We start from the raw sequence: 18947 nt of genomic DNA on the forward strand, positions 1-18947 counted from the left end.
AGCCCATTGAATATTCAATTTTTTTGTCCCAAGTGATTGAATAATGACAAAAAAAAAAAAAATTACAAAAAGTTGTCACTAAATGATATATTGCTCACACAGGCCATGGGCATATGTGGAATTGCACCCCAAAATACATTCTGCTGATTCTCCTGAGTATGGGGATACCACATGTGTGGGACTTTTTGGGAGCCTAGCCGCGTACGGGGCCCCGAAATCCAAGCACCGCCTTCAGGATTTCTAAGGGCGTAAATTTTTTATTTCACTCCTCACTACCTATCGAAGTTTTGAAGGCCATAAAATGCCCAGATGGCACAAACCCCCCAAAATTACTCCATTTTGGAAAGTAAACACCCCAAGCTATTTGCTGAGAGGCATGGTGAGTATTTTGCGGCTCTCATTTGTTTTTGAAAATGAAGAAAGAAAAGAAAAATGTATTTTGTTTTTCGTTTTTCAATTTTCAAAACTTTGTGACAAAAAGTGAGGTCTGCAAAATACTCACCATACCTCTCAGCAAATAGCTTGGGGTGTCTACTTTCCAAAATGGGGTCATTTGGGTGGCTTTTGTGCCATCTGGGCATTCCATGGCCTCCAAAACTGTGATAGGCCGTGAGGAGTGAAATCAAAATTTTACACCCTTAGAAACCCTGAAGGCGGTGCTTGGTTTTCGGGATCCCATACGCGGCTAGGCTCCCAAAAAGTCTCACACATGTGGTATCCTCGTACTCAGGAGAAGCAACAGAATGTATTTTGGGGTGTAATTTCACATATGCCCATGGCATGTTTGAGCAATATATCATTTAGTAACAACTTTCTGCAAAAAAAAAAAAAAAATGTCTTTTTCCCACAACTTGTGTCACAATATAAAATATTACATGGACTCAACATGTCTCTCAGAAAATAGCTTGGGGTATCTACTTTCCAAAATGGGATCATTTGAACTGTCCTGGCATTTTATGCACAACATTTAGAAGCTTATGTCACACATCACCCACTCTTCTAACCACTTGAAGACAAGCCCTTTCTGACACTTTTTGTTTACATGAAAAAATATTTTTTTGCAAGAAAATTACTTTGAACCCCCAAACATTATATATTTTTTTAAAGCAAAGGCCCTACAGATTAAAATGATGGGTGTTTCATTTTTTCACACAGTATTTGTGCAGTGATTTTTCAGACGCATTTTTTGGGGAAAAAACACACTTTTTTTTCATTTTAATGCACTAAAACACACTATATTGCCCAAATGTTTGATGTAATAAAAAAGATGATCTTAGGCTGAGTACATGGATACCAAACACGACATGCTTTAAAACGTACAGTGGCGACAAACTACATACATTTTTAAAAGCCTTTACAGGTTACCACTTTAGATTTACAGAGAAGGTCTACTGCAAAAATGACTGCCCTCGATCTGACCTTTGCGGTGATACCTCACATGCATGGTGGAATTGCTGTTTACATTTGACGCCAGACCGACGCTTGCGTTCGCCTTTGCGCGAGAGCAGGGGGGGCAGGGGTGCTTTTTTTTTTCTTTTTTTTTTTTTTTGCTTTTTTATCTTATTTTTAAACTGTTCCTTTCATTTTTTTTTTATCATTTTTATTGTTATGTCAGGGAATGTAAATATCCTCTATGATAGAAATAGGTAGTGACAGGTACTCTTTTTTTAAAAAAATTGGGGTCTATTAGACCCTAGATCTCTCTGCTGCCCTCAAAGCATCTGACCACACCAAGATCGGTGTGATAAAATGCTTTCCCAATTTCCCAATGGCGCTGTTTACATCCGGTGAAATTCATGAAATGTTCGTAGCTTTCGGTTTCTTAGGCCATAGAGATTATTGGAGCCATTCTGGTCTCTAATCAGCTCTATGGTCAGCTGGCCGAATCACCGGCTGCATTCTCAGGTTCCCTGTTGGGACAGGAGAGCCAGAAAAAACTATGGAAGATGGTGGGGGGGACATTCCCTCCCACTGCTTGTAAAAGCAGTCTAGAGGCTAATTAGCTGCTAGGAATGCTTTTACATGAAAGCCGGCCGCTGGCTGAAAAGAATGATACCAAGATGATACCTAAACCTGCAGGCATCATTCTGGTATAACCACTCAAAGTCCAGCAACATACCAGTACGTTGCTGGTCCTTGTTGGGCATATATTGTAATCTTTTTTTCATGCAGCCTGTGGGCTGAACGAAAAAAAGAGATTGATCAGTGGGTATGCCCACCATTAGAATACCTCCCTTCATCCACCCACTTCTAATGATGGGCATACATGCACCATTTATATATGCCGAAGCATGGGGGCATCCACCCCAAAAGTTAGGAGCAAATCGATCCTCCGCCCCTGCTGCCCCCATGCTTCGGCATATATACTCTTTTTTTTAACTGTGGTGGTGAAATCACCTCCGACAGCGCTGGAGTCACGGCTTTATGTATCGTAGGAGCAAACGCTGTTGCTGTCAAGATAAATAAATCCGCTCTGCAGCTGAATGGCGTACCTGAAAACAAAAAAATGGTTAACAATAAAACACAGTAAACAGTAAAGTATAAAAATTGCATACCTGAAAAGCAAACACGATAAAACATAATAACAATAAAACATTGCAGAATAGAATACAGTAAAAAAGAGCAGAACAATAGAGAGAGAATAGAGAGAGAGAGAACAATAAAGCGACAACTATTTCTGTTTTTTTTATGTTATATATTTTTTTTTTTTTACACTTTTTTTGTAACTGTAATTTTTGTAACTGTAACCGGTTCCAGGTTCGGGTCTCTCAAAATGCGATGGCATCTTGGGAGACCCTGTGAAAGTGTGCCTTGTCTGTGCAATGCTGTACCCTACGCTAATACTCAACTAGTGTATGGTAGCGTTCAAAACATTCACCAATACAAAGACCAGGATTGTCAGGACAGGAGGGACAATAATAGCGGATGTCACGCCTATATCCACGCTTGCTGCAGACACAACATCTTTTTTGGGGGGCTCGTTGAATAGAGGTACTCAGGAGGACATAAAGAAAATGCCTCTCATGCAGCCGGCTTACTGCATTTGGTTGGGGATGGTGAGGTGGAGCACCATCTGGAAACAGAAGGGCTCTGACGATCTCTTCCTGGAATTTAAGGAAGAATCCAGTCCGTCCTGAAGCTCTGTATAGCACAAGAGCGTTCAGCAAAGCCAATTGAAATAAACAGACACTTTTTTGTACCAGCGTCTGGCCTTACGGCAACTAGGTACGGCGCCAACAACTGGTCGTTGAGGTCCACCCCTCCCATATTAAGGTTATATTCGTGGACACAGAGGCGACTGGTGTTCTCCACAACACCAGTCGCCGTAGCAATTTGGACCGTCGTGTCTGCATGAAGGGAGTTAAGAACGAAAACATTCTTATTATCCCTCCACTTCATAGCGAGCAAGTTATTACACTTCAAGCAGGCTCTCTCCCCCAGCCTAAGATGGGAATCTACAAGCCGCTGGGGAAAGCACCGGTGATTAGATCGCACAGTGCCACATGCTCCAATCTGATGATCAAACAAATGACTAAAAAGTGGCACGCTCGTGTAATAATTGTCCACGTACAAGAGGTACCCCTTTCCGAATAAGGGTGACACTAAGTCCCACACAATCTTGCTAGCGCTTCCTATGTAGTCAGGGCAGTTTGTCGGCTCTACGTGACTATCTTTGCCCTCTTAAACCATAAAACTACATGTATAGCCTGTGGCCCTATCACAGAGCTTATACATCTTGATCCGTATCTGGCATGCTTGCTGGGAAGGTACTGTTTGACTGACAAGTGGCCAGAAAACTTAATCAGGGACTCGTCAACGCAGACAACTTGATGGTCTAGAAAATGTTGGTTGAAGTGGTTTACGAGGGGCCGAATTTTGTAGAGCCGATCATATCCAGGGTCTCCACGAGGACGACAGAGTTTATTGTTGTTATAATACATGAACCGCAAGGTCTGCTCGTATCGTGCCCCGGTCATGGAGGCAGAGAAAAAGGGCATATAGTGAATTGGGTCAGTGGACCAATGTGACCGCAACTCACTCTTTTTAGTTATGCCCATGTTGAGGGATAGGCCCAGAAAGAGCTTAAATTCGGAAACCGTAATTGGTCTCCAATCACTGGCAAGGGAGGACTGGGGAATAGTGGCGATGTTTTGACCAGCGTACAAATTGCTTTGGTCCACAATAGATCTATTGAGATCTTCAGTGAAAAACAGCAAATAAAAATCAAATGACATAAAATCAACTGTTTCCACCTGAATGCCAGCTTGGCCAGTGAATGGGGGAAGTACAGGTGCTGCAGAACTTGTGGGTTCCCAATTAGGATGCAGCAGGAAGGGCACTATGGGCATGACGGGCATGTGTTTGTCTTCTTCTTGGTGGCAGTGGCACTCTACTTGTGCTTGCCACCACACCAGCTTGAACTGCAATTATGGGACTCGCCACGTCACCACGTGATACTGCAGTGCTGGTTTGACTATGACCAGGGTGTACTAGGCCGCTGGTGCTTGCCAGTTCACCAGAAGGAATAGCAGTGCTAGTACCGCTCTGATCCATACGAGGGACCTGCAGTTCTTGCACCTCAACAACAGCATAAGAAGATAGGGGTTGGGTACGCCTGACCTTGGCAGGGACCACAACTCCGTCATTAGAGCTATCTGTCATGGAGCCGCTGTCGTCTACAGGATCGTATTCTGAGCCTGAATCTGACAGATGAGTGACTTTCTCTTCACTATCTGGCATGCTCAGAAACGTGTAGGCCTCTTCACTAGTGTCTCTAAATTTAGTGGTACAGTAGTGAGACTCACAGGTAAAAAAGCTCCTCACTGTTAGCGACTAGCGACATTATCTACTGTAATGTGTAGTGTTGGTGCACTTACTTGATGTCTTCTCTCCTCGAACGAAAAGGCTTTAAGAGGAGCAATGACATCACTTCCTCTGCCGCTATTTACATTTCAGCAGCAGAGGAAGATTTTAATTCGCCGGGAGCGAACGCAAAGGGGTGGCCATGAATCAATAGGCTCCCCCTCAGCACGGTTAGCTCCTGGAATGAAGCTGACTGCCTCGGGCACCGGGGGGGGCGCGATGCGCCCCCCGCCCGCGGGAGGCACATCACGTACCACATACATGATTTTGCCTGCCCGTGCCATACTGCCACAGTATATCTGCGTTAGGCGGTCGGCAAGTGGTTAAACAATCAAAGATAAGTAGCATCTTTGGGGCATTGCAGGAGTGGTGAATACACCGCTCCTGAAACGCCCCTGCTTCGGCAAAAAAATAGCTGCACTTTACCACCGACGCCCCCCCTGCCCCAGTGTGAAAGTGCCCTTAGGATTTCATTGCACATGAGACTTTTTATTTCATGCTCTTTACAGTTTGTTAACAATATGTAGCACTGCCACCTTGGGGACAGCTGAGAATTACATGCTCATCTGCATGGCCATGACCAAGTGAACCTTCCAACCCACCTGACACTATGGGTTCAGACATCCTTATAACACTGTGCATCAAGAATCAAACAACTCAGTAATATTAGGTTCTGAAATATTTTAATTGAACCAAATAGAGGAAGTTATTTCACAGAAAGAGGTAATGAATCTGTTGAGCCGGGATAACAGCGCCAACTCAGCAAACAAATTCCCCCTAATGACACAAACAATGGTTCAGCAACAAACAATATTATATACTTATATGTACACTATATTTAGATCCGAAGTCACCTCCTAGCGGATGTTTCAGTTAACTACTTATGTGGCTACTTTGAGAAAGATGTAATCTAGCCAGTTTATGCTATCCTAAGGAAAGAGCAGGTCTACAGAAGGTAATATATAGGCTTTCCTATGAGTATTGGCAAAAGAGTTCCGCGTTGCAGATCTGATGTTCTTTGCTAGCAACAGGATCCTAGTGGTGAAGATCTAAAGCGTCTGAGCACAGTGTTAAAGCGATGCAGTAAAGTGTTCTTGTGGTAAAGATGACTGTGCACAGTGTTCTGTAATAGTGGCAATGAATAGATAAAGGGTCGAGCAATTTGCCCTTTCACCAACGACCAAATCGATCCGAGGTCTTCTGAGCGGCACTCAGGCAGCGGATCCGCTGTCTCGGTCTTCCAAAGTGAAACTTGCCCCACGCACCCACACCAACGGGCAGGCGATCAAAGTGATGGTAGTGACAGGATGTCCGACAGCGAATAACAGACCGAGGCCCCTTAGGCCTCGGGGTGGAAGTAAGGCTCTGTGTGGTAGGCCACGACCTCTCTCTCCCTGTTACACAGAGAGGTCCGTCTGGCATCAGGCCCAGGCAGAAGAGAGTTCTGCACGGGCTTCTTGCTCCTTTTATGGTCACTCCCAGCAATCTTCATGTCACCGCAAAGATCCCTGGGATGTGTAGTCTAATGCCGTGTACACACGATTGGAATTTCTATCAGAAAAAACTTGGATGGTTTTTCTGACGGAATTCCGCTCAAGCTTGCCTTGCATACACACGGTCAAACAAAAGTTCTCTGAACTTTCGACTGTCAAGAACGCGTGACGTACAACACTATGACGAGCAGAGAAAATTAAGTTCAATGCTTCCAAGCATGTGTCGAATTGTTTCCGAGCATGTGTGATTTTTTGCGCGTCCGAATTGCATACAGACTAACTCATTTTTAGATAGGAACTTTTTCACACCGAAAAATATAGAAACTGCTCTCAATCTTTTGCTGGCTGGAATTCCACCAGCAAAAGACCGATGGAGCATACACACGGTCGCATTTTCCGACAAAAAGCTCTCATCAGAGTTTTGCTGGTGTCATTTCCGATCGTGAATACGCTGCATTAGGGTACATGGTTGCATAGTAATAGTCTGAAGGAGAACTATACGTCCCATAATTCATTTTGTTGGACACACAGATATGTGGTAACTGATTTCACTGATTACCAAAGGGACAAGTGATGTCTATAAACACTGAAAGGTAGGGTGCTTTCTGCTGACAGTCCATATTGCTACATTCTCCCCCCCACTTGAAAGTCTTTGATCCCTAAAGACAGGGTATAACCCAAAATCACTTTACTGCATGAAGCTAGTCAATTATTAGTCTACTAAACTAGAGGCTGCAAAAGCTAATAACTGGCTTAATGAAGGATCCTTTGATAACAAACTATATACATCAACAGAAGAGGAAGTCATGTTAAGTTTATGACAGGCCAAAAGTAGATCAGTGGCCCCACCCAGTAGTGTCAGAGGGTGGATCAAGGTTATCCTTGACTAAAGACTCAGTGAAGGAGGCAAGTACTTTACTGGGGCGTTGAGCGGTGGGAATGAGTTCATCTGAGTTTTCTCCAAGGGTGTCGTAGGTCAACCTCTTTGGGGGACATATCTTTTGTCTCAGCCGAGAGTGCATCTCTTCCGAAGATGCATGTTCCTGTTCTGTTCCCCAATGACTGCATCCAGCTTCCGGTTCAGACCCTACCTCGATCTCTGGCTCCATTTCAAGTTCTGATTCTATGACCATTTCTCTATCCACTATGTTAGTAGGAGGGATGAGTGCATCAACCAGAACAGACACTTCACTATGTTCCAGCTTGCCTCCTTCAGTTTCCAGAGGCGGGTAGGGAGCCATGGCCTCAGTGTCAGGCATGTGAAGGCTTGTCCCTAAACAGTCTTCTTCTCCAGCTTCAAAAACAAGGGGATCATCTCCTGAAGAGTGGGCCCACAGCCAATCCAGAAGTACTTCCTCATCATCACTTTCTTCCTCTGGAAATGTGAGAAGACAAGGTTTTCTGACCTGAGGTCTCAATGTTGGAGACTGAATCAGGGGCTGAAGGTACGTGGACAGTATCTGAAATAGGTAACAGATGCTTCCGATACCAAGTCTTTAGGTGCCCTGTCTTCTCTTCTGGCCTGATCTTTTACACAGGAAGTTCAGGCAGTCATTGGCAAACAATGCAAGGTTGGGAACATCATTGATCAGCTAGCTTATGTTTCCCTGGCACCCCTAGATTGAGTAACAACACATGATCCCCAGGTTGTAGATCTTGAACTCTTACTTTAAGATCAAAGTTCCTCTTATTCCTTTGATCTCTGATGGTGGAGGTTTCCTTGGCTTTCTCATAGGCTACCTTTAGATTCTTCCTTCCTGTCAACGTATCCCTTATAAGAGGCCTGGGAAGTGTGATCTGTGGAGGTCCCAAAGGCTAAATCCACTGGTAAGCGTGCCTCTCTCCCAAAAATCAGCCTGTAAGGGCAGTATCCTGTAAAATCATTTGAGGTGCTATTGTAGGCATGCACTATTGCAGCAATATGGTCTCCCCAATGTTGTTTCTTCTCTAGTGGGAGGGTTCCCAGCATGTTCAAGAGAGTACGATTAAACCGCTCTGGTTGTGGATCACCTTGGGGGTGGTAAGGGGTAGTCCTCGACTTCTTTATGTTCAGGAGTTCACAGTCTGCGGACTAATTTGCTCTTAAAATCCCGGTCTTGATCTGAATGTAAACGCTGAGGCAGCCTGTAATGAACAAAGAACTTCTACACTAAAGTTTTGGCCACCGTGCTGGCTTGTTGATCCCTGGTGGGGAAAGCCTGGGCATATTGTGTGAAATGATCTGTCACAACTAGGACATTACTCCTCCCACTCAGATCAGGTTCCAGATACAGGAAATCAATGCACACCAACTCCATTGGGCTTTGACTTTGTAGATGGCTCATTGGGGCGGCCTTGCCTGGTAGAGTCTGTCTGGATACATCTGACGCAAGAGCGACAGTAACTTTCCACTTCCATTCTCATGTTCGGCCAGTAGAATTGGTCCCTGACTAGTTTGAACGTTCTATCTGTGCCTAAATAACCATGGTCGATATTAAGGGAGGTTAACACAGTCAAACGATGTTTCTCTGGGACACCTCTTATATATACATTCCCCTTTTCTGTTTTCATTCGTTCCCATTCCCTATGAATCACCTTAGCGCCCTCAATGGGACTATTCATCAGTATTCAAGGGTCTTTAGTCGATAGTGACTTCCTTATTAGATTTCCTAGCGGATCTTCCCACTGATCTCTCCTCATGTCCTCCTTAGTCAGTTGAGGCTATTCTTGGCTGCGTACTTGGATCGGGTTACAGTAGTGTTTTGGTACTCACGCAGGGGTGACTCCCGCAGCTTCAGCCCCTATGGCCCCCCTGTATTTATATGTCACCCCTTGGCACACTGCTTGTACTCCTTCGGGAGGTAAGTGAACCCAGCTTCTCTGATCATTCTGGGTGAAGTGTGGTTTTCGGGAAAAAGCATCAGTGTCTCTATTTCCCACTCCTGGCTGATATTTCAAACTGAATTTGAACTTCGATAAAGCAGCTAACCACCGATGCCCAGTGGCATCCAACTTAGCAGAGGATAACAAGTAGGTCAGGGGGATGTTATCCGTCTTCACCACAAAAGCGGATCCATACAGGTAGTCTCAGTGTTTGTCCATTACAGCCCACTTGAGGGCCAAGAACTCCAACTTGTGCACTGGATAATTCTTCTCAGGAGGAGTAAGGCTGCGGCTCACGTATGCTACTGGGTGGAGTTTCCCCTCCGACTCTTGGTACAGCACTCCCCCAATACCATCTCTACTAGTATCCACATGTATTTCATATATTTCATAAGGCTTCGAGGGGTCAGCGTAGGCCAACACCAGACTCCCCTTTAGCCTCTCAAAGGACATCTCACACTTCTCTGTCCACTGGTCCTGGATAGATTCCCCAGGCTTCCTGCCTCCTCCTTTCTGGGTTTTCTGCTGTTATCCATCCGTTTGCTTCTGTAGCATCTCGTTCAGTGGCCGAGCAATGTGGGAGAAGTTTTTCACAAACCGTCTGTAATAGGAGCAGAAGCCCGAAAACTACCTCAATTCAGTGACTGTGGTTGGGCGGGACCAAAAATTGACTGCCTCTAGTTTTTGGGGGTCAGTGGCTATCCCCTCTGCGGATACCACATGTCCTAAGTAGGTGACAGAGGTCTGATAGAATTAGCACTTCTCCAATGACAGCTTCAACCCCTCTTCGTATAATCGCTGGAAAAACCTTCTCCAATCAGGCCTCATGTTTTTCAAAAGTTCGGCCAAACACGATGATGTCATCAAGGTATACTAGTACTTCTACCAAGTTCATATCACCCACTGTATTCTCCATCAGTCACTGGAACGTGGCAGGAGCCCCAGTCAGTCCCTGAGGTATCTGATCAAACTCGAAGAATCCCAGTGAGCTAATAAAGGCCATCTTCTCTCGGTCTTCTGGGTGCATAGGGATCTAGTAGTATCCACTCTTCAAGTCCAACACACTGAACCATTTGGCCCCAGATAAGCACTGCAAGGCTTCTTCTATGTGAGGGGTCATGTATTGATCTGGGATAGTCCCTCGATTGATGGTTCGATAATCGATGCATATCCGGAGAGACCCATTCTTCTTTCTCACCACCACGATCAGAGAAGCATAAGGGCTTCGGGACTCTTTAATCACTCCTTACCTTTTCAGTTCAGCCAGTTGTTCCCGAGGGTCTTCTAAATTGCATAAAGGGACCCGCCTTGCCCTCTCTCAGAAGGGCTTATCCTCAATGGAATTTGATGTTGGGCACTCTTGGCACTATCCACGTCAAAGTAATTTTTCGAAAACATTTTCACCCACCGAGCTATTTGAGCTTTAATCCTTCCTTCCCAAGCAGGGGGGAGGCTTGGGCAGTAAGCAGTGGCATTCCTTCCATCTCTCACTTGGGCTGTCTCATTCTGAGCCACCGGGGTGGCAGCACTCACTTTCACAATCACCATTTGAGGCTTCAGGCTGACTGGGTGACTAGTGATGTTCTGCACACTAACAGGAATTCACCCCCACTCCTTAGCAAAGCCCGAGTGAGTATAATCTCTGGAACTAGCTCTATCCCGACTTCTTTCTCTGTTTGATCAGCTTCTACCAACAAGTACGGACCCGGCTGGTCCCAGGACAACTTGACAGTGGCTTTGGGGCAGGCTCTTTCCTTAGGCCGTAGCACCCTCTCTAGTGTATAGTCGCCACAACCTTCCCATTCCTTCAGCAGGTGCCTTCTTTTCTTGCAAAACCCTGTGAAATGCTTGCCTCAACTGAGGATGGAATTTTCCAACAGGGGCACCCTCTGCAGCCAAGGGAGTGAGTAGCCTTCTCACCAGATTGTTATTAGTGCCTAAAAGCACGGAATTTCGTCCGGCTCCAGGCGGTCGAGGACATACGACTGCTAACGTGCTTGGGCACTGACGGGTGCAAGAAAACTGATGGCTTGCATCCTCCTCTCTTGATTTTCTTCCAGTCTCCTTTCTTATCATTGGAGCGCAGTCTTCCCTTGGGACTCCCAACTACCTCCCTCACTAAGGTCCCTTGAAGTTTCCCGCCGGCTTGGGAAAAAGTAGTTTCTGTAAAGCTCTCAGGACTTCATTGAGTAGTTGAGGGCTGACACCCGTCTTGGGACACTTGGCTTGAAAATGTCTAGCCTCTCCACATCCATAACATCCCCTTTCTCGATCTGAGTACAGTTTTGGTTCGCTTACACGAGTCCCTTGCTCCTGAACTTTTGCTTGGGTCTCCATCACTCGCATCAGTGCATGGTACATTTGAGTCTGAGCCTAAGCTACATGGGCCATCAGTTCCATTGGCCCTAGTTTTCGCAACTGGTTTATGGGTGTCGGGGGGATGATCCCTTTGGTTCAGATTCAGTTTCACTGTCGTCATCAGAAAACTCTATTTCTGCATGGACAGCGTGGGCCACCACTTTCTCTTTGTTCCCAGTAACAGGATTCACATCTCTTGGTCATTGACTCTTTTCTTCCAACAGAGCCTCTTTCTCTTGAACATTCCTTATCAATTCAAGATAGGTTGGTACCACCTGGGTTCTCTTCAGTAACAGCTTCAACACAATAATCCTATTGGGCTAGGCCCCATGCAGCACCTGATCCAGGCGGGCCTGATCAGCGTATTTAGGGTCAAGACCTTTCTTGAGGATCCGGTCTACCCAAGAGATGTATTCGGACAAACTCTCCCCTCTCTGTTGATGTGTGTGGTTGAACTTGTACATCAAATCAGTGATTGATTCAACTCTTCCAAAAACAGCACACAAAGCTTCAATGTAGTCCATGGCAACACAAGTCCTCTTGACCATCCTTAGGTTACGGATCATGTCAGCCACTGGGCCTCGAAGGCTCTCACTAAGTCATTGTCAGTTGATAACCTCTGAAACACTTCACTCTTCCATGGCCTGTAAAGCTTGACTCATCCATGTTTCAAACTCATCTTCAACCACAGGCGTTGGCAGCTGCCCCGAGAAAAATCAAAGTCTTCGATAAATCTGATTAGCATTTCCAGGCCCATTCTTTACCAGGTTTTCGCCCAAGCAACTCATATCTGTGTAGAAAGAGAGTGGAGGGGCGCTGGCCCCTTGGGAGTTGGTCTTGTCGGAGGTGGCTTCTCAGTCCCTCCTCTCTCACTTTTGAGGGGGAATACCCTCGCAGTCACTAGCTCCGTTAAGCGGACCTCTTCCTCCTGAAAGCACACTGGCACCTCTTCCTGCCATTCTATCAGTGCCCTGACTTGATCACACTCCGCTGAGGCTTCAGTCTCCACCACGTAGGCCCAGTATCCTGGCACTAAAGCTCTCAGCCACCTTCTGATCTCCCTCTCCGTATGTTCACTCACCGAGATCTCCAGAATGGTGCTTCTGTCAGTTGGAGCCCCATAAGTTCGACCCCAAGTGACCACGGCCATGACCAAGTGAACCTTCCGCGGTCACTTGGGGTCGATAAGGTAATATATAGGCTTTCCTATGAGTAATGGCAAAAGAGTTCCATGTTGCAGATCTGAAGTTCACTCACCGAGATCTCCAGAATGGTGCTTTTGTCGGTTGGGGCCCCATAAGTTTGACCCCAAGTGACCGCGGCAATGGATGTGGCTTCCCCCTCAGATTGCAGTATTGATCTAGGTTTGCTGGGGCCTGCTGCAGATAGCATGCCGGACAAGCCCCCAAATGTAGCACTGCCCCCTTGGGGACAGCTGAGAATTACCTGCTCATCTGCACGGCCATGACCAAGTGAACCTTCCAACCCATCTGACACTCTGGGTTCAGACATCCTTGTAAAACTGTGCACAAAGAAACAAACAACTCAGTAATATTAGGTTCTGAAATATTTTACTTGAACCAAATAGAGGAAGTTATTTCACAGAAAGAGGTAATGAATCTGTTGAGCCAGGATAACAGCGCCAACTCAGCAAACAAATTCCTCCCAATGACACAAACAATTCAGCAACAAACAATATTATATACATATATGTACACTATATTTAGATGCAAAGTCACCTCCTAATGGATGTTTCAGTTAACTACTTATGTGGCTTCTTTGAGAAAGATGTAATCTAGCCAGCCTATGCTATCCTAATGAAAGAGCAGATCTACAGAAGGTAATATATAGGCTTTCCTATGAGTAATGGCAAAAGAGTTCCACGTTGCAGATCTGATGTTCTTCGCTAGCTAGTTGGAGCTCGTAAACTGTAATCCATTTGGTTGTAGATAAAGCAATGGGTTGCTAGTGGTGAAGATCTAAGGCGTCTGAGCACAGTGGTCAAGCGATGCAGTAAAGTGTTCTTGGGGTAAAGATGTCTGTGCACAGTGTTCTGTAATAGTGGCAATGAATAGATAAAAGGTCGAGCAATTTGCCCTCTCACCAATGACCAAATCGATGCAAGGTCTTCTGGACTGGAACACGTGTAGTGGCACTCGGGCAGCGGATCCGCTGTCTCGGTCTTCCAAAGTGAAACTTGCCCCACACACCCACACCGACGGGCAGGCGATCCAAGTGACGTTAGTGACAGGATGTCTGACAGCAAATAACAGAGCTAGGCCCCTTAGGCCTCGGGGTAGAAGTAAGGCTCCGCGTGGTAGGCCACGACCTCTCTCTCCCTGTTACACAGAGAGGTCCATCTGGTGTCAGGCCCAGGAGGAAGAGAGTTCTGCGCGGGCTCCTTGCTCCTTTTATGGTCACTCCCAGCAATCTTCATGTCACCGTGAAGATCCCTGGGATGTGTAGTCTTAGGGTACATGGTTGCATAGTAATAGTCTGAAGGAGAACTAAATGTCCCATAATTCACTTTGTTGGACACACAGATATGTGGTCACTGATTGCCAAAGGGACAAGTGCTGTCTAGAAACACTGAAAGGTACGGTGCTTTCTGCTGACAGTCCATATTGCTACATCTATATAAATCTTTTAATACCCATAGTATTGGCACAAGTACACTTTACAATGCACACTAGGCTGGGGGATGGGGGATACCTGCTGCATGCTTGCCTCTTCCAGGATGGCCTAGGATTCTACTACACACCTGCTAATAATGAAATAGTGCACCTGTTTAACACAGTTACCCTAAGAACAGTCTTGATGCACAGTGCATGAGTGCTGGGCCAGGCCGGGATGATGTAACTCCTGCACAAGCACACAGGAGTACATTCATCTTGGAAGGAAGGTATGCTGAGAATGTACACTGAGCTGTGTATGCACAGCTCAACATACATTCAAAAACATCTTGTGTGGAGGAAGGTAAGAAGCCTTTATTGCAGAAGATATGGGTAGTATGTCTCTTCTGCATCAAATATCCTTCCTGCTTGCAGGTTCTAAATTCAGGGGTAAGTTTCATTTTAATACATTATATGACATTGATGAAAAATAGTAATATTTACTAACATTATAGTGCACACTTACCTAAGGTGATCAGAGTGCATGTGGCTTATATAAATTAAGTCAGCATGACACAACCTCTCCAGCCAGTCAGATGGAGGTTCATGAAGCAGCCACCAACCTCGAGCAAAGGAAGGACCAATTAGCCAAGGATCAAATACCATATACTTCTGCCCCAGCTTCAGTTCCATGCAGGCATGAGTTAAATAGGTAATCTGCAAATCATTATTAAAGTTTTAAATTTACGAAAGTTGTGGCCATATATGAACAGATTTTTAACAGAAACTGCCAACAAGATCAAATATGGATCAGCAATTTGTTGGCTCGTGGACACACAGGACTTATTCTTAAAAACCATCAAGAGTTAATTTATTTGTAAACCAAATGTGAGCAATTGTTTCTGTCTATAAATGATACTATATACAGATGTATCGCTACCCCTGCAGAGGCTGCTGATGTTAACTGGTTCTCCCCCCAACAGTACAAAGGCCACCAGTCACCCAAGCAACTGTCCATTCACTCCGGCCCCAATAAACAGTCTAGGGGTTGTCTTTTTTTATTTTTTGCTGATAAAACTTGTACCGGGAAAGGGTTTATGGCATGGGATACTCAAATTGTTAGCAATTGGCTGTGAGAGGACAATCTTCTCCTTAAGCAACTGTGAATATTGGACAGTCTAAGGCCTCACAGCTGGGAACCACAAGCCAAGTCTCTTTGTCATCTGGTTACCCTGCACCACTGCACAGTTATTAGTACCCAGTGGGATCTCAGAAACACTAAACAGTACAGGAGGACATTCTTCTCTAAGCTCACAGTCCAAGACACTGCTGAGGATAGAGAATGGCCAGTATCTGAGACTCTGAGAGCAGTCTCAGTCCAAGAAACCTCTGGCACTTATACATCAAAAGCACAGAGTTACCAGGATCAATTCAGTTTCATTACTCACAAGTCCCCAGGAGAGCTGCCCCCTTTCATCCTCTTCTGGACACAACCCAGTGAGTAAGACAGTCCTTCTCTAGACCAGGTCCCTTTGGTGAAGTGCTCTAGTCAGTTCCAGATCACTTCCAGGTAACAGCTCTGCCACCGCTGAGACCTCACAAAACAGCAGCACAGTCTGCAGGCTGCCTCAGGGGCAATAGCCCCCTGAGGCTTGGGACTCTCTTCCTGGGGAAAGGCCCTCTCTCCAGGGCTTCAGACTATGTATCAGCCTTCCAGTCACCATCTGGGCACACCTCTGCAGGGATTGGCTATGCCCTCATCCATATTTAGGCTGATTATTTGAATTCCCCCTCACTAAGCTCCAGAAATGTTTTCTAGAGGCAGGGCAAAGCAATGAATCCCCCAGCCTGTGAAGCCCTGAACAAACCAGACCAAATTTTCACTGCTCTTTTGAAAAAAAACTAAATTTACTTAGCACACAACAAAAAATATTTAGCCCACAGGACTTTTAAAAAGTCACACCTCAAACAAAATATGAAAAATGTATTCACATACATTTAAAAAACACATACAATATAACAACTTGTTAATGAACATCAATGCATAAATAGTGTATCATATGAAAAAAACTTTTTGATAGGACCTACAAATGCCATAAAGATACCACCATCAATCTGGAGCAACTGTACAACTAATCTCGATGCATTTCTCGAGACAACTCTCACTTCTTCAGGAGAGGCACAGGTATCTGGAGATAAAGAACATGAATGAATAAAGAGGGAAAAAATTAATAAATAAATTATTTTGAAAAAAATTAAAATAAAATATATATGTATTGTATAAAAAGTATACTGAAATGTATGTGACTTACGGTTAATTGCAAGATGCTCTCCAACTTACGCCATGGTGGTCAGGCTGCAAAGTACATGAAAAAAACTCATATATAGCCATGTATATGGTACCCCCAAAGGGGAAAAGGAAAATCAATAGAACCTGCCAAGAAGTCCACTATTCTTCCCCCGGAGCTGTGAAGGGGTGGGGAGATGACAAACAATTGATATGCTCACAAACAAGAGCCCTGGCGATTGATGTTGGATCCAGCAAAGGAAGAAAAACACCACACACCTAAAACAATCAATAATAATGCTACATGAGGTGAAACATATATGTGTTTATGTACAAGGAAACAAATCCAGTATTATAGTTATATAATGACTATATGTGATGTTACACCATATATCTATGTGTAGATGGAGGAATATATATATATAAGGTGTATGTGTCTCATCCAACACAACTTATCCTTGGAGGCGAGACAGACAAAAATGGCTAGAGATCAGTTCACATGGCAGACATTGTACTGAACCCAACCCAGAGTCTGGAGTAAATAGTCCAGATCTCTGGGTGGGTCGGTCCCCACCCTACCCCCACCCCCACCCAATCACAGGCCCCAACCGCACCCAATCAGCGACACCTAAACCAATCAACAATAGTGCTCCATAAGGTGAAACATATATGTGTCTATGTACAAAGAAACAAAAATACCCCAGAACCAGGGCCGTCTTACACACAGCCCAAAGGCCCCAGATGCACATGGGACCCCATCAGAGCCAGTCGGATCTAGAGCAAAGCAATTGGAATTGCCTCCGCTCTGATCACCGTCACACACAAGCCCACCTCCTCCTGACCCCGCGCCTGTGATAGACAAATTGCGGGTCCAATGCTGGGATGTGTTATGCCTATCACAGGCATGGGGTCCAGAGGAGGCGGGGCTGTGTGTGACAGCGAGCAGAGCAGAGGCGATCTCGTGTAAGCTGTAAAACCATGCTATTCGCACTCTGTGATCTCATGGTTCTCCTCTTCCTCCAGTCATGATCTGGCCCTCCTCTCTCTTCCTCCGCCCTGGCAAGGCTGCAATGTTGGGCACAGTGAATCTGCAATGGGGGCACAGTGAAGCTGCAAGGGGCACAGTGAGGCTGCAATGGGGGCACAGTGAGGCTGCAAGGGGCACAGTGAGTCTGCAATGGGGGTACAGTGAGGCTGCAAGGGGCACAGTGAGGCTGTAATAGGGGCACGGTGAGGCTGCAATGGGGGCACAGTGAGGCTTCAAGGGGCACAGTGAGGCTGCAAGGGGCACAGTGAGGCTGCATTGGGGGCACAGTGAGGCTGCATTGGGGGCACGGTGAGGCTGCAATGGGGGCACAGTGAGGCTGCAAGGGGCACAGTGAGGCTGCAATGGGGGCACAGTGAGGCTGCAAGTTGGCACAGTGAGGCTGCAAGGGGCACAGTGAGGCTGCAATGGGTGCACGGTGAGGCTGCAATGGGGGCACAGTGAGGCTGCAAGGGGCACAGTGAGGCTGCAATGAGGGCACGGTGAGGCTGCAATGTTGGGCACAGGGGGGAGGCAATGGGGGCACAGTGAGGCTGCAATGGGGGCACAGTGAGGCTGCAATATTGGGCACGGTGAGGCTGCAATGTTGGGCATGGTGAGGCTGCAATGTTGGGCATGGTGAGGCTGCAATGTTGGCACAGTGAGGCTGCAATGTTTTGGCACAGTGAGGCTGTGATGTTAGGCACAGTGAGGCTGCAATGTTGGGCACAGCGAGAAATTATACTTTAATTTTTGAGAGTAGGTGCAGAAATTGGAACAGGCTTGTAGGGGCCCCATTACTTTGCCCAGGGGCCCATGATGCTGTTAAGATGGGCCTGCCCAGAACCAGTACTATAGTTGTATAGTGACTGTATGTGATGTTGCACCATAAACCCATGTGTAGATGGGAGGAATATCTATAATTCTGCATTTGTTTCCTTGTACATCTCCTTGCCCCTTCACAGCCCCTGGGGGAAGAATAGTGGACCTCTTGGCAGGTTGTATTGATTTTCCTTTTCCCCTTTGGGGGTGCCATATATATGGCTATATATATATATATATGGCTATATATATATATATATATATATATATATATATATATATATATATATATGAGATTTTTTTCATATACTTTGCACCCTGACCACCATGGCGTGAGTTGGCAAGCATCTTGCTTTAACCGTAAGTCAAATACATTACAGTATACTTTTTATACAATACATATATATATATATATATATATATATATATATATATATATATATATATATTTTTTGTTCTTCCCTCTTTATTCATTCATGTTCTTTATCTCCAGATACTCCCCTGTGCCTCTCCTTAAGAAGCGGGCGTTGTCTCTCGAAAGAGGTTAAGATTAGTTGCACAGTTGCTCCAGATTGATGGTGGTATCTTTATGGCATTTGTAGGTCCTATCAAAAAGTTTTTTTCAT

At 45.5% G+C, this 18947-nt stretch overlaps 1 protein-coding gene across 1 annotated transcript in view; it reads right to left on the bottom strand.

Moving 5' to 3' along the window:
* The window catches only part of LOC141144988 (cytidine monophosphate-N-acetylneuraminic acid hydroxylase-like), a 328965-nt gene that overhangs the window by 187398 nt on the left and 122620 nt on the right, over positions 1-18947 (bottom strand). The window contains exon 4 of the mRNA XM_073631171.1: positions 14715-14905. Within this exon, the coding sequence (XP_073487272.1) occupies positions 14715-14905 (191 nt within the window). The remainder of the gene's footprint in view (positions 1-14714; positions 14906-18947) is intronic.

The sequence above is a fragment of the Aquarana catesbeiana genome, linkage group LG05 (assembly GCF_042186555.1).
Source record: "Aquarana catesbeiana isolate 2022-GZ linkage group LG05, ASM4218655v1, whole genome shotgun sequence".
Lineage (NCBI taxonomy): Eukaryota > Metazoa > Chordata > Amphibia > Anura > Ranidae > Aquarana > Aquarana catesbeiana.